This window comes from Poecilia reticulata, linkage group LG2 (genome assembly GCF_000633615.1).
Source record: "Poecilia reticulata strain Guanapo linkage group LG2, Guppy_female_1.0+MT, whole genome shotgun sequence".
Lineage (NCBI taxonomy): Eukaryota > Metazoa > Chordata > Actinopteri > Cyprinodontiformes > Poeciliidae > Poecilia > Poecilia reticulata.
The window spans coordinates 19953785-19968718 of NC_024332.1; the positions used below are offsets into that span (position 1 = coordinate 19953785).

General features: G+C 39.1%; 1 protein-coding gene across 1 annotated transcript in view; it reads left to right on the forward strand.

Annotated features, from left to right (window-relative positions):
- The first annotated feature begins 3543 nt into the window (after positions 1–3543).
- trpc5a (transient receptor potential cation channel, subfamily C, member 5a) overlaps positions 3544–14934 on the forward strand; it is a 76393-nt gene continuing 65002 nt past the window's right edge. Inside the window, exons 1-6 of the mRNA XM_017309113.1 lie at positions 3544–4001; positions 4347–4597; positions 10206–10322; positions 11428–11490; positions 11956–12093; positions 13618–13824. Of these exons, the coding sequence (XP_017164602.1) occupies positions 4400–4597; positions 10206–10322; positions 11428–11490; positions 11956–12093; positions 13618–13824 (723 nt within the window). The 5' untranslated portion in view covers positions 3544–4001; positions 4347–4399. The remainder of the gene's footprint in view (positions 4002–4346; positions 4598–10205; positions 10323–11427; positions 11491–11955; positions 12094–13617; positions 13825–14934) is intronic.

Here is a 14934-nt window from a genome sequence, read left to right on the forward strand (position 1 = left end):
CACTGGAACATTATTTCACTTATATCAAGATATTTTTACAGCGTTATAGTAGAATCTCTTAAATGTTTCCTTAATAAGCAGCAGTTTCTGAAAACACGTTGAACATCAAAACAAGCATCWTAAAGCTGCGTCACTTTGAACGAACTGAACCGTCGTGGTTTTTCTCTTTCGTTTTCCCTCAGCTGATTTGTAAATTTGCCGTTCATGTAGCGTACCATCCCAAAAATCAAAAGGAATCAGAGGAGTCTCTTTCCATTCCTCGTGTTTTAACCAGCAGAGTCTCTGAAGAATGACTCTGCTGCCTCGAACATAAAGCAATTACAGCCTCGTTGAGATGCAGATCTGTGTCGTAACAGATTCAATTTTCTCCAGCGGTCCGAGTCCCTGACTCAGATCTGTGGCGTTAACATTTCCGTCATCGTCTGTGAGATTCTGTTCATGGTGAGGCTGCACTCTGGCCACCATCTGCAACGCCGCTGCTCTCTCTTAAAACCACGGCTGTTCAACGATTAGGGGTCGTAACTGCAGTAGAAATTCATAACTAGATCTGTGGTTTAGATGACCTCAGCTGAGTTAGAAAGAAGTTTGGACCATTTATCTGAGCTAACTGCCAGTCTTACCACGGCCTAGACAAAGTACTGAAAACCTGCTGTGTGTTTAATGCAAAGAAAGAGAAAATATGGACATTTTAATACATATTTCACAATTTTTCTACAGTGAAATCAGATCMACATGAGGTGGTTCTGATGTCTTAATTGATCCAGATGTTAAACGAAGCTGCTTAGACGTCCAGAAAGTTCATGTTTTTTTAGTATGTGGGAAAGGCCACGCCCCCTAACTCTACGTTTACACTCACACATGAAAATGGCTGCAAATCGATGCGCAATTATGCAACCGTACGTCTTTGAACAGCAGAAGTGGAGCCTTCTGCACAACCAACAAGAATGCAGCCAGTGTTTTCTCAGTAGTGAGTCAACAACAAAACACTTTTTGTCTGTCTTTTCCAGCAGCCATTGTACAGCGCAAACCACCTGACCAAACRTGCTCAAACTCTGCTTGGGTTGCTAGGTGACGGCCTGGGGTTGCTAGGTAACGGAGCAGTGCGACTCRACAATTGGGARGTTTTTGAAATGACTCACCAAAAAACATTAACTTATTACCAGAAATGTTTAGGTGGTTCTTTTAAGCACCTGGGTTGTTTTTAGAAGCACTTGAGAACCAAATGGAWGTACAAAAATGCAGGAAATGTAAATTTTGGCATGATACGTCTATTTAATATTTAATAGGAAACAGCAGAGTGGACACCTCTCTTGGTAAACCTGGATTGACCATTAAAAAACTTAAACTGTTATTAAAAACCTCTTCTACTTAAACACAGTCAGTCTCATCAGACTTTAATGAAAAAAAGTGTGCGTCGGTTACCAGCTGACACAAAATAAACTTCCAGCTACACAAAGAATGATTATTGCAGCTGCTACGAGACGATCGATAAAGATGAGCAGGAGGAAGAGGCAATAAAAGGGTTTGTAAAATCGTGCTCACATAATCCCAGGGAATAACTTGTGACTTTGGTTCCCGTCCTGCRGAGAGAACAGCTGGAATCGAACACCTGCGCAGACTGCAGTCTGTCTAATGACTGCAGCTAATGACACTCGKATGTAAAACAAGCTCAGAGCTTTTCTTTTGATAAGAACAGTTTTTTTCCCCCCCCACCGGATTTCGGAACAACGGCATACTTTAATTAGGCCCTCTCTCACCCCAGCATCACACATGCAGATTGCTTCATTGTGTTCTTTTCTTCATCGGCGTTCGGTGCGACTGCGTCCCACTGATGTAAAATTAATGCCGCGCTGCGCTGGAGAGTGTAGAAAGTGCATCGTCTGCCTTGAACGCTGCTTCACAAAATAAACAAATACGGGGTAATTATGGCGCAGTGAGTTAATGTGTGTTAAGTCTTGAACAAATAAAGACACACACACACACACACACACAAATGTGCAAACAAGAGGAGCTGCGCCCTGCGTTATCCTGCGGTTTATGGGGATTACATGTAATAAGTGGAGACGGTGTCGGTGTGGGAGGAGACGTGTCTGCTCTCTGTATGCTGACTGTTGATTTGACTCGACGTACAGACACACATTTGCTTCCTGTCAGCTTTTGACGAGATTATACATAATACAGAAGGAAGCAGCGGCCTGCCCCGACATGTTCAAACACCTCCGTCACATATTAAGGTTCAGGAAATGGCTGGAAACCTGCAGGTTTTCTTTCATGTTTGCGGCAGTTTGCAACCATTTGAATCGTTTTTAATTGTAAATATCCTGGGTCTTGGCATTGCAAATAGACATGCACGTTTTGTTTTTGATTTAACCAATTTAACACTTTCCTCTGGACTGAAGTACACCGTTTATATATGACAATGTTGCCCTTACATTACTTTTATTCTTTATTCTGTTCTTATTTGTGATATATTCYGTCTCTGCATGAATCTCCTTGCTTTGATTTCCTGCCAACTTACAAAGATTTCCACATTTTGGGACAATAAATCATGTTTATGTTCTTCTATTTTGCACATGCAGTTCTGGAAAAAATGAAACGCCCTCTGCACTGATCCCCATTGAAAACCTCCTGGTTATTCCACCAAATAATGATTTYTGAGAAAACATCAGTGCTGYTGTTTCTAAATGAATATACACTTGTTTTCTTTGCATAATTTTAGGTCTGAGAGCGTGGCATCTTTTTCGTTATTTTGATCGTTTCTCATTTTCTGTTACATTTTTGCKTGGAATTTCATTGACATGTTGTCAGTAGATCATAGCATAAAAAGAATAATGTTCATTTTGCTCAAACATAAACCTATAAAGAGTCAAATCAGAGAAACTGATCATTTTAGGTGATCTTTTAATTTTTTACAGAGCTGCATATATGTGTGTGTATGCGTGGACACGTGTGTGTGTGTGTAGGTGTGTGTCTGTGTGTAAGCAGGGATTCAATAACATTTTATTAAATGTTCTGAATAGATTTTTTTTATTCCCGCCCTTGTTCTACTGCCGCCCTGGGCAGCCGCCCAGATCAACATYCTCTCCTTTCTGGGTTTTAAGTTTTAACCGTTTCTTCTTTTCTCTCCTTCTTTTTCTCCAGACTGTCCAGATGAATCCAATGACACAGCTGTACTACAAAAAGGTGAGTTAAAAACGCCGGCAATAATAACAACGAAACAGAAACATTTTGTTTTAAAATAATTATATWYATCTCATTTTAAATTATCATTCAGTTWACTGATTGTCATTTAAAGYATTAACAACTTCCACTCAAAATCTTCCACGACTGAAGTTAAACTTATAATGAGGATAGCTAATAATTGTTTTCAGAGTACATCCAGAGCAAAAGCAATGCTACTATGCTAGCTACAAACAACTCAGGGCAATTAAAATGCACAAAAAATGAGAGAAACGTCACAGATTAAGTGATGCTTCTACAGTTAAACAGACATGGATTAAGTTCAGTCAAGAAAATGGCTACAAAAATGGCAACAATGCAAACAACTGCATAATGCTAAGCTAAATAGGTGAAAAAAAGCTTTATCTGGCTTTTTTTATTTTATTTTAATCTTTAAATGTTGGAAATTTCTCATAATTTGTAACTCGACTTWAAAAAAAAAAAACAGAAAAAAATTGTCCAAAATTCTCCAAGTTGAGATTTCTGTCATGGCTGTCACTTGTAGGTAAGGTACTGACGACTCATAACTACTCTGCAGAAACCCACTTTAAGCTAATTTWAAAATGTGAGAAAGAAAAGCGCATTTTGAGGAAGGTTTAGCAGTTTTTTATGCTTTTAGTTCCCTCATCTCTTAATTACAGCAGTTTCTTTGTTTTTATCCCTTCCTCTCCGTCTTTAGGCGACRTATTCGCCGTACCGCGAYCGCATCCCGCTTCAGATCGTCCGAGCTGAAGTGGAGCTGTCAGCCGAGGAGCGGGCCTACCTCACCGCTGTGGAGAAAGGTGAAACGCGCAGAGAGGAGCTCCTGCAGCCGAGTGTTTATCCGTTTGTTCCCTGCACACCTGCAGGGTGGACGTCCAGTCACCCGTGAAACGGTGCTGATGGCCGAGCAGCTGGTCGCTCAGGCTGTCATGTCCTTCACCGTTCAGAGCAAAAACAAATTRATCAGATCTGTCATGTTTACAATAAATCTTCTAAGAYTGAAATAAGKTGGCCTYCAGACAACTGCACTGCAAAAACACCAAATATCTCCAAGTATTTTTAGTCTCATTTGCAGTGAAAGTATCTAGATAAACTTGAACATCCACTCCCCAGGCTTCAGCTTCCTGACTGTGTTCCCTCCTCAGGTGACTATGCCGGGGTCAAACACGCCCTCCGCGAGGCCGAGGTTTACTACAACATGGACGTGAACTGCCTGGACCCGCTGGGCCGCAGCGCGCTGCTCATCGCCATCGAGAACGAGAACCTGGAGATCATGGAGCTCCTGCTGGACCACGGCATCCACACGGGCGACGCCCTGCTGTACGCCATCAGGAAGGAGGTGGTGGGCGCCGTGGAGCTGCTGCTGTCGCACAGGCGGCCGAGCGGCGAGAAGCAGGTGAGCTCAGAACCAACCAGGAAACGGCAAAGTCGGGTCACGGTAGACACAGAGAAAAGTAAAAAGACGAGAAAAAACAACTGAAATTCTGAGATTGATCTCAGAAATTTTCTAGAAAAAACACAGAAATTTCTGAGTTTCAAAAGTTGAAAATTTCCAAGTAAAAACTCTGGAGTTTTCTAGAAACAAATGTTGAAATTTCAGTTTGAAAAGTAAAAAATTTGCAAGGAAAAAAGCTCAGGAATTTTGAGATCTATCTCTGAAATTTACTAAAAAAAAAAAAAAAAAAAATTCTAAATTTGAAAACATAAAAATAACAAAACATGGAAAATTAAAAAAATTTACTAGAAAAAAACTTAGAAATTCTCAGGTAAATCTAAAATATTTCAAGAAAAAAAAACATTTTCTGAGTTGCAAAAGTCAAAAATATCCAAGAAAAAAAACTCAGAGATTCTGAGATTAAGCTCAGAAAATTTTTAGAAAAAAATCTGAAATTTCTGAATTTGAAAAGTCAAAAGTTTGTCCGAAAAAAAACCTCAGAAATTCTGAGATTCATTTAAAAAAATCATTTGGAAAAAATAAAACATGAAAAGTCAAAAGTTTACTAGGGAAATTTAAATTCTCAGATTAATCTCTAGATTTCTAGAAAAAAAAATTTGTGAGTCTGAAAAGTCATGACAAAAACATGACCCAATCTGTTTTCTAGAAAATTTCAGATTTAAATCTCAGAACTTCCTTTAGTTTTTCTCTGAAATTCTCCTCTCCTGTTCCTCCCCCTCCAGTGGCCTCGTCGTTCTCCTTACTCATCTGTGGATGCGCTTCACGTTTTTTGTTTTTCCATCTGAATGCGCGAGGCAGAGATAATGAGCTGTACATTCATTCATTCATTCAAAGCTCCGTGCCGCGTTTTGCTGAGACGAGGAAAATTAAAGAGCTCTTTAGCAGACAAACTGTGAAATAGGATTTATAGACAGAGAGGATGTTTGTCTGCCTGATGCATTTTTATTTCTGTGTTTTCTCTGAGAAAAGACCAGAATCCTCTGTTTCAGTGAACTGCATCTGTTCAGGGACTTGATGGGGAAACATCAGTTCATTCAGAGACGGGAAATCAAAGAGCGAGAGATGAGACAGAGAGACAGAGAGAGACAGAGAGACAGAAGTAATAATGAAGGAGTGAAAAGAGGAAAAGACGTCAGAAGAAGAAGGAAAACACAAATCAGACTTTTTCTCCTCTAAACTGAACGAGTTTTTCTCTGATGGTTCATGTTTGAGGAATCATGACTGCAAACCCTCCTGAAGCAAAGGATTGTGGGAATGTTTCTCACTTTTTTTGTTATTTTTTTCTCTTTTCTGCCATTTTTCTTTGCTTTTAAAGATAAATACAATTGCATAGAGCGTCATGTAAAAGAAAATTGTCAGATTTTGGTTTTCTTTCGCATTTAACTCTTTCAGATCATCAAATGAATATCACAAAAAAATTTCTAAAAAAAAACAAAATAAAAAAATGTAAATTAAAATGGTAATAAAATTATAGATATATAAATTAATATTTAAATGTTTAAATTTAAATATTTAAAATTTAAAAGCAAAGTTGAAAAATGATCATTTAAAAACATACAGATTTTATTCCTAAAAGTTTCAAAAAAATTTAATAAAATTAAAATGTACAAATTTAAAAGTTATGCTATTAATTAAAAATGAAATAAAAACTAACACAAATTTAAAATTATATTTAAAAATAAAAAACAATAAATACTTGATTTCAAAAACTTCATAACATTTTTTACTACAAATAAAAATGTAAAAAAAAAATACCACAGAAATTTATTTTAAAATAAATGTAAAACACTTTAATTGCATTAAAGTTAAATTTTTGACCAGGAAAATTTAGAAACTTTTATTTTGTGTTTTTGCTTTTCTTGGCTGACCTACAATATTTCCTTATATTTACTATTATTTATATTGTAAATTCTTTTGCAACAAGCTCATCAGTCTTTTCACTGCTTTTCCAATAAAAATAGAAATAAAAGTTAAAATAAAAAAAAGGAACTGTGTAGTTTTAAGTGATGGAGGAAAAGATGGAGGGAGGAAATGAAGTAAAGATGGAGACGAAGAGGAAACGACTTTCACTTTGATGTCTGAATATTTTCAGTGTGGAGTCCAAAATAAATAAAGTTTGCTGTCAGCCACAGTTTCACTTTTATTTACTTAAAACCGAAGCGCATGAACCAGAATATGCTCCAACTGGGTCAGCAGAAAGCAGAATTTGCTGCGCTCACTTTCTGCACATTTGCTCCTAATTGATTTTTGGAGCTCCAGCTGCAGTTTATCAGCTTTTCTCTCTGCTGTAATGGATTCGGGCGTCGCTCAGATCAGACAAACGACACGACTGGAGGCCACAAAGTTTCAGTTTTAATCTGAAACAAAACTGTCAGGTTCTTCCTAAAATAGTGTTTTTGTTTAAATTCAGGCTAAATTCCCCAACGAGACGATGGAGAGCTTCGTCTTCTGCTGCTGCGCAAATATTTACATCCATGACTTCAGTGATTTTGTTTGTTTTTCTAAGATATTTTACAATAACAAACGGTTCAACAGAGCTAACTGAGGCACTATGTTCACTGGATAGAGAAATATTACATGAAAAATATAAAATCTATAGAGAAAACTGGGAAAATATAAAAGCATTTGGTGAGAAAATACTGAAAAATATGGCTGTAAGTATCAGCAGCAAATATTCAAACATCTATCACTGCAAAAACAAAATGTTTAAGTATTTCTGGTTTAGTTTCAAGTTTCTTAGAACACTAAATAAGACAAAACTAACTTAAAAGTAACACTTCAGCTTCTATTAAGTTAATAATTCATTAATATTGATTTTCTCTTATTCCACTGGAATATTATTTCACTTATAACAAGGGAAAATGTTTATAAGTGAAATAATCTGCTAGTGTAACTCGTATTTTTCATCAAAATGAAGGAATTACTGACTTAAAACAAGCTAATATTTCTTGCCGAAAAGTTACTTGTAGTTTATTTTTGTCTCATTTCCAGTGAACCGAGATATTTGCACTAGAATCTAGACGAAGGCAGTTTTGTGTTTTTACAGTGTAACGTTGTTACAAGATGGCAGATACAACAGCATGCTAATTTCTAACAAATTAACAAACCTGTTTCACATGTTTTAATCAGAAACACATTCCTACTCAACCAGGCATTTCTTTAACTCTTTCATTGCGTCTTTTTCCAGTATTTTGCTTAAATTTGCGTTTATTTCYGTCTCTGCGCGTTTCATCTGAGCCGCTCTCGTAGCAGCTGCTTTCACACGTCTTCTCGCCGCGGGAGAAGGAGGGAGAGAACGAACAGATGAGTAAAAGGTTTTGGCAGCGGAGAGGTAGGCGGGGCAGATGGGAAACGGAGGCGACAGAGGAAGAGAGGGACGGGAAAAGGAAGAATGGAGGAGAAAACGGTGACGAGACGACGAGAAAGATGACGAGAAGGCCTCTTCCTCATCCTCCCTCAGAGATGAAAGACTTCACACATGTTCAGTCCTCTTCCTCACCCTTCGTCTTCCTCAAGAACCTTCAGTCTGTCTGACTTTTCAGGTTCAAAATGGCCTCACTTCTGCATTTATGCAGTGTTTACTTTTTTAAAGTGGTTTTAAAAAACTTTGACTCAAAATGATAAAGAAACTGAAGTTTTAACAATAAATATAACAGCAAATCCAGATTTTATATATTTTTTGCTATTTTTCATGGGATGTTTCATTTAATCTCCACCAAAAAAAAAAAAAAAAAGTGACGCGACTACACTACATAAACACAAAACCTTTCCAAGTATTTTTGGTTTAATTTCTACCATAAATATCTTAGAACATTTGAAAACAGACAAAAGTAACTTAAAAGTAACTTTTCAACAAAATGTAAAAGCTTGTTATATGTCAAGGGGAGTGGATTCACTGAAACAGGAAAACTAAATGAAAACATTTAGAAAAACATTTTTCATTTATAATGATACATTTTAGGCCTGCAGAGTTGGTTGGTAACTAGTTACATTTACTCAAATTCACTTGAGTAACTTTAAAAAAAAATTTATTTACTCTTATTAGTATTTTTACCACCCTGCACCTTTTTTCTTTTACTTTTATAATTTTATTATGATGTATTTCTGCTCTTACTTGAGTAAAATTTCTGGATTTTCTACCCACTGAATGAAGAACAAACATGTTTTAACCAAAGATTCACCAGACATATGAAACTTAAAGTTTCATATTTTATTGAAAGAAACTGAACTGAAACTAAACACAAAAGTAAGGGTGCGTTCACACTGCAGCCTGAAGTGACCCAATTCCGATTTTTTGACAATTCCGATTTTTTTTTGCCGGGGCCGTTCTCACTGCCAGTAAATGCGACCTGTATGTGTTCTGCAGTCTGAACGGGGAAACGACCTGAAAGTGTCCCGCATGCGCAGTAGAGGGCGCAATAGCGTCAGCGTTCTCAGTGTTCTGCCAACCGCCATAAAAAGAAGAAGAAGAAGAGCTCAATGAAGTAAAGTAAAGTAAACATGGAGGCTAACGGTGGAGCTTAGCTTACATATTTGAAGTTGTTGTCCAACCGGAGCAGCATATTAACAACTTAATCCTCATTTAGTCCGTCATGGTTGTTGTTTTTCTTCCCACTTGCGTGTATCAGGACGCAGAATAGTGAGATTTGTTGAGAATCAGTGACGTTCAGTTCGGATGAATGCGACCTGAACGTTCGGTCGCATTTGAGTCGGAGACGTATCGGATATGGGTCACGTTCTAAAAAGAATCCAACCTGTGCTGTTCACACTGCCATGAAAAGATCGGTACAGGTCGCATTACGTCATAAAAATCGGAATTGGGTCACTTCAGGCTGCAGTGTAAACACACCCTAATTGTAGACGCTGTACAGCGTTTTAAATGATAATAGAAAGTTTAACGGTGGCAATGCTGGTTAAAAAACACCAAATCCCGAGCTTCTCTCCGTTCGTATATCTTTGGAGATGCTCATTTTTTAGGATCCAGGATATTTTCTCATTGCAGGACCAGATTCCAATCTGTGAAACGTTCTTCCAGGATTCTTTCCATCTACAGGCCAGTGGTGTACAGCGTTGCTGCGAAGCAGAAACTTCAGACACTGAGGAAACCTGGACTGACGAGACCTCCCACCTAGAGTTAGCTCGTCCCTTTTATGGTTCGCATTAATGCTAGCTTTGTTTGGGTACACTAGGACAGCGCCGTCCACCTCCGGTCCTCCAACATAACTCAGAAAGCTTTATTACCGCTTCAGGTTGTGTCTGTTTTCATCTAATGACCAGAGGAGACGGATGAAGCACAAAMMCCCCCCCCAGTAAACTGAGTTTTGCTCTTGAATGCAGCTCTTTCTGCGCCACAACAAACCTGAGAAACGTTCATTATCATTCCAGTTTTTCCAGGTTGTGATCAGTAAACAGTTTAGGCGAAAATTGGTCTAGAAATAAGCTATAAAAGCTTTCAGATGTGTCGATGTGTTGTCCGACTTGTCTTGTTTCCTGTTTATCATCCGTTATCGTCTTTCTGTTGAGACGAATTGCTCCGGTTTCCCCTCAGGTTCCCTCCCTGATGATGGACAGCCAGTTCTCGGAGTTCACCCCCGACATAACTCCCATCATGCTCGCTGCTCACACCAACAACTACGAGATCATCAAGCTGCTTGTCCAGCGCAAGGTAATCACTCCGTAACACGAGAACCACCGAGTTACAGCACAAATAGATCAACTTCTACAGCATATTACTGTTTACATCCGGAAATTTTGCACATGCGCACAACGCTGAAGGACAAAAAGACGGATGCCGTCGCCGCGCTGTCTGCGCTAAAAAAAACAACAACTGCGTTAACTAAATGAAATCTGGAGACTTTTGTGTTGTTAATTTAGTGCAGTGCAACACAGTAAAGGGAAAAACTGTTGAAGCGCAACTTAAAACCACTTTTTTTTCTCGCTCTCTCTGTCGCTACGCTACACGCATTTTTTCTCTTTTAAATTACTGACCTTAATATCTAGTTGTCGTAGTATGAAAGCACTGCGTCCCTTTTTCTTTTATATTCCAGGCGTACATTTAAGATTTAGCACAAACTAAACGGCTAAAACCAATGCTAGCTATTGTTAGCAAGCAGCTTTTAGCCGTCCAGCAGGAAGCAGGGGAAGTGACGTCACGCTGCAGGGGTCCGTAGCAGTGTGCGACCCGTCTATAGGGTGCGTTCACACTGCAGCCTGAAGTGACTCAATTCCGATTTTTTGCCACTTCCGATTTTTTTGCCGGGGCCGTTCACACTGCCAGTAAATGAAACCTGTATGTGTTCTGCAGTGTAAACGGGCAAACGACCTGAAAGTGTCCCGCATGCGCAGTAGAGGACGCACTAGCGTCAGCGTTCTCAGTGTTCTGCCAACCGCCATAAAAAGAAGAAGAAGAAGAGCTCAGTGTTTGCGGAAGTAAACATGGAGGCTAACGGTGAAGCTTAGCTTACATATTTGAAATTGTTATCAAGGCGGAGCAGCAAATTAACAACTTAATCCTCATGTAGTCCATCATGGTTGTTGTTTTTCTTCCCACTTGGACACAGAATAGTGAGATTTGTTGAGAATCAGTGACGTTCAGTTCGGACGAATGCGGCCTGGTCATTAGGTCGCATTTGAATCGGATACTATCGGATATGGGTCACATTCAAAAAAGAATCCGACCTGTGCTGTTCACACTGCCATGAAAAGACTCTCTGCCACAAAGAGTTAGTTGTTTTATTCCCTGTTCTGATTTGCTGTTCGTGTTTTCTTAGGTCACCATCCCAAGGCCGCACCAGATACGATGCGACTGCGTTGAGTGTGTTTCCAGTTCAGAGGTGAGTCGATGTTTCTCCGTTTGAAAACCACTGTATGGTTTCTGATCTGGAGAAAATTAATTTACTAAATAAAATAAATCTCACTCTTAATTCTGTCTTTTTAAAAAGTAAAATAAAAGTTTTGTTCACTGTTTTATTAGGAGAGTTATCAGTTGTATCCTAGTTGTGAGATTTCCATTGAAGTTGCTGTTTTCCATCACTTTAAATTAAGACAGTTTACAGTACAGTGTATCAATAAATAATTAAAATTATGATGAATTTTGATTATTAATATTTTATGACTTCATGATCCATTTTATTTATGGTTCCTGTTATGTGTAGTTTTAATTTTTGTTTTATTTATTGGTTTTTTTTTGGTAGCTGTGTTTCATTTTGGATATTTAAAATTTTCCGCTTCCAGTGTTCCTTACAAAATGAAGGTTTATTGGTTACTGAGAGCGAACGTGTTTTATTAATCCGCGGCAGGTCGACAGCCTTCGACATTCTCGGTCTCGACTCAACATCTACAAGGCGCTGGCGTCGCCGTCTCTCATCGCGCTGTCCAGTGAGGATCCAATCCTCACTGCCTTCAGACTGGGCTGGGAACTCAAAGAGCTGAGCAAGGTACGGAAATCAGCTCCCATTACTACACAGTATACGAGTCTAAACTAACCGCACTGTGAAGGAATGACTCCCAGACGGCTTTTCATCTGGGGGCGGAGTCATGCTAATGAGATTTCAGTCTGGTCAGTTGTGAGAATAAGTCTTTCAGAATGAGCCTCTGTCACTTTAAATCCAAGTAAGTTCATCTTACGTTCAACGTTCATTTTAAAATGGCTGCATATATATATACAAATGTGAACCTTGAAAAGCAGAAGTGGAGCCTCCTGCACAAAAAAACAGGAAAACAGCAAGTGATTTCTGGATGGTTAGTCAACCTCAAAGCACTTGTCTTTTCCAGCAGCAGTTGTACAGCGCATACAGCGGGAAAACCAGCTGACCAAACATGCTGTACAGCTCTGCTTTGGTTGCTAAGTGACTGACTGGGATTTGCTGGGGTTGCTAGGTAACAGCCGCACTAATTTTCCAGGCACCAGAAAATGGTTGGGTGTTTTTCAGGGGTGTGAAACTTATTTTATTTTTGGTTCAAATCATGATCATAAATGCTCTTAAAGGGCCGGTTGTGCCAGAATGTATCGATAAAACCTGATCACAAACTGTTAAAATATCAATGAATTATTAAAATTAAATATTACTGAACCTCTCTTCAGTCCTTCCACGATTTCGTGATACTTTTTGTGATTTTTTTTGTGCTTGTGACACTAATTTGGAAATATTATTTATGACAATAAAGGCCACTTTCTATTACTCGCTGTATAGATCATAGACTATAATCTGACATCAATTAAGGCTGAGGCAGCTGTTTAGGACAAGGAAGTTTTTGACAATTTTTGAGAAAAATGTGCTATAGATTTCCAAAAAAGTGAGGAATTTGTTGATTTTGTGTGAATTTCCACGATAATTCTCAAGCTCCTGGAGGGACTGATTGACATAATTTGGCATAAAAAAGATGAAAGCTGCATTTATTTGGGTTGATAACATAATGTTTAAGCACACTTAGTGTTTAGTCTGGACTCTAGAGGGCCACAAACATCTACGGCGGGCCGAATTTGGCCCCCGGGCCTCGAGTTTGACACTTGTGTTGTAGATAACAAGAGCAGACATTTTGCTTTCAGCAGTGAAAACTTTCCTGTCGGAAAACATCCTTCAATCAATCAATCAATCAAGTTCATTGGTGTACCTCATTTAAGCAACAAGGCGGTTCAAAGTGCTTTAACACAAAGATACAAATTCATACAGAAGTCATTTTGCCAAGTGCCGTCCTTACACTTCAAAATATTGAGTTCTGTTTTATTGATCAGGGTTGAAAACCAACTCCAGACAGGAGGGTTTTAGTCTAGATTTAACTCGGCGTTTCGGCTGTTTTCCAGGAGTTTGTTCCAGATTTATGGTGCATAGAAGCTGAATGCTGCTCCTCCATGTTTTTATTACTAAACACTTTGCAGTCAGCATCAAACCCCCAAAGCAGAAAGCGATGGGCGGCTTCAACCCCGTTGCTCCTGTAACATGAAATGTCCCACTTTCCAGGTGGAGAACGAGTTTCGGCAGGAGTACGAGGAGCTTTCCCAGCAGTGCAAGCGATTCGCCAAAGACCTCCTGGATCAGGCCAGAAGTTCCCGCGAGCTGGAGACCATCCTGAACCACAGAGACAACGACCAGAGCGAGGAGCTGGACCCCAGGCAGTGCCACGACTTGGCCAAGCTCAAGCTCGCCATCAAGTACCACCAGAAGGAGGTAGGGACCCATCGGAGCCAAAGTGCTTTGTGTTTCCATGTCTGGAGGGGCTGCTGCTTCACCGCTAGGCCTGATCTTTTGCCTGTTTTGTTGTTAAATACTGCAGCGGAGTAATGGACGGAGCTAGCGGTTGTGTTTTTGCATAATTAGCCTTCATTTCCAGGCTGGACGTTAAATGTCAGTGTTTACGTTCTTCTCTTATGTGGTGCCCTGATGGCTGTGATGCCGGTTTTATGGCCCCACTGTGCAGTTTTCCGTTGAGTAGCTTTAATGAACTAAATGTTACATTTCTCATCTAATTTGTTCCAACTGGATAGCAAATTGTTTTTAAATGTCAGTTCAGTGGCCATATTGTAAGATGAAAGTAAGTGAGCAGTTATCCACCCGGCGTCTGACCTTCTCACTTTATTCACCGAAGACATCAGACGAGATGAACAGGCTTTAAATGAAGAATACCAGTTTTAGCAAAACAATAATAAACTTTTAAACTGAAAACTGCAGCTTTATAGCAGTCGATGTAAATGCTGGACTAGTTTTGGAGCCCTAAATGTAAAATCTATTGCTTTCTTTAAAAAAAACAAAAAAACACTTTTCCTCTGGTTTTTAAAGGGATGCTATATCACAGGTTTGGTATTTTTGGATCGGTTTTGCGTTTTATGCTGCCGTCTTGGTCAGGTCACTCTTAGAAAAGACGTTTTTAATCTGACAGTGAATTTTCTGGTTAAATGAAGGACACACATATTTAGAATAAGTTTTCTATTGCTTTCATGCATACAGTCATTAAGGATAAGTCTATACCAGCATGGTACTTAGCATAAGCTAATGCTAAAGCGCTACAGCAGCATGGTATTTAGCAGAAGCTAATGCTAAAGCGCTATAGCAGCATGGTATTTAGCAGAAGCTAATGCTAAAGCGCTATAGCAGCATGGTATTTAGCAGAAGCTAATGCTAAAGCGCTATACCAACATGGTATTTAGCAGAAGCTAATGCTAAAGCGCTATACCAACATGGTATTTAGCAGAAGCTAATGCTAAAGCGCTATACCAACATGGCATTTAGCATAAGCTAATGCTAAGGCGCTATGCCAACATAGTATTTAGTGTAAGCTAA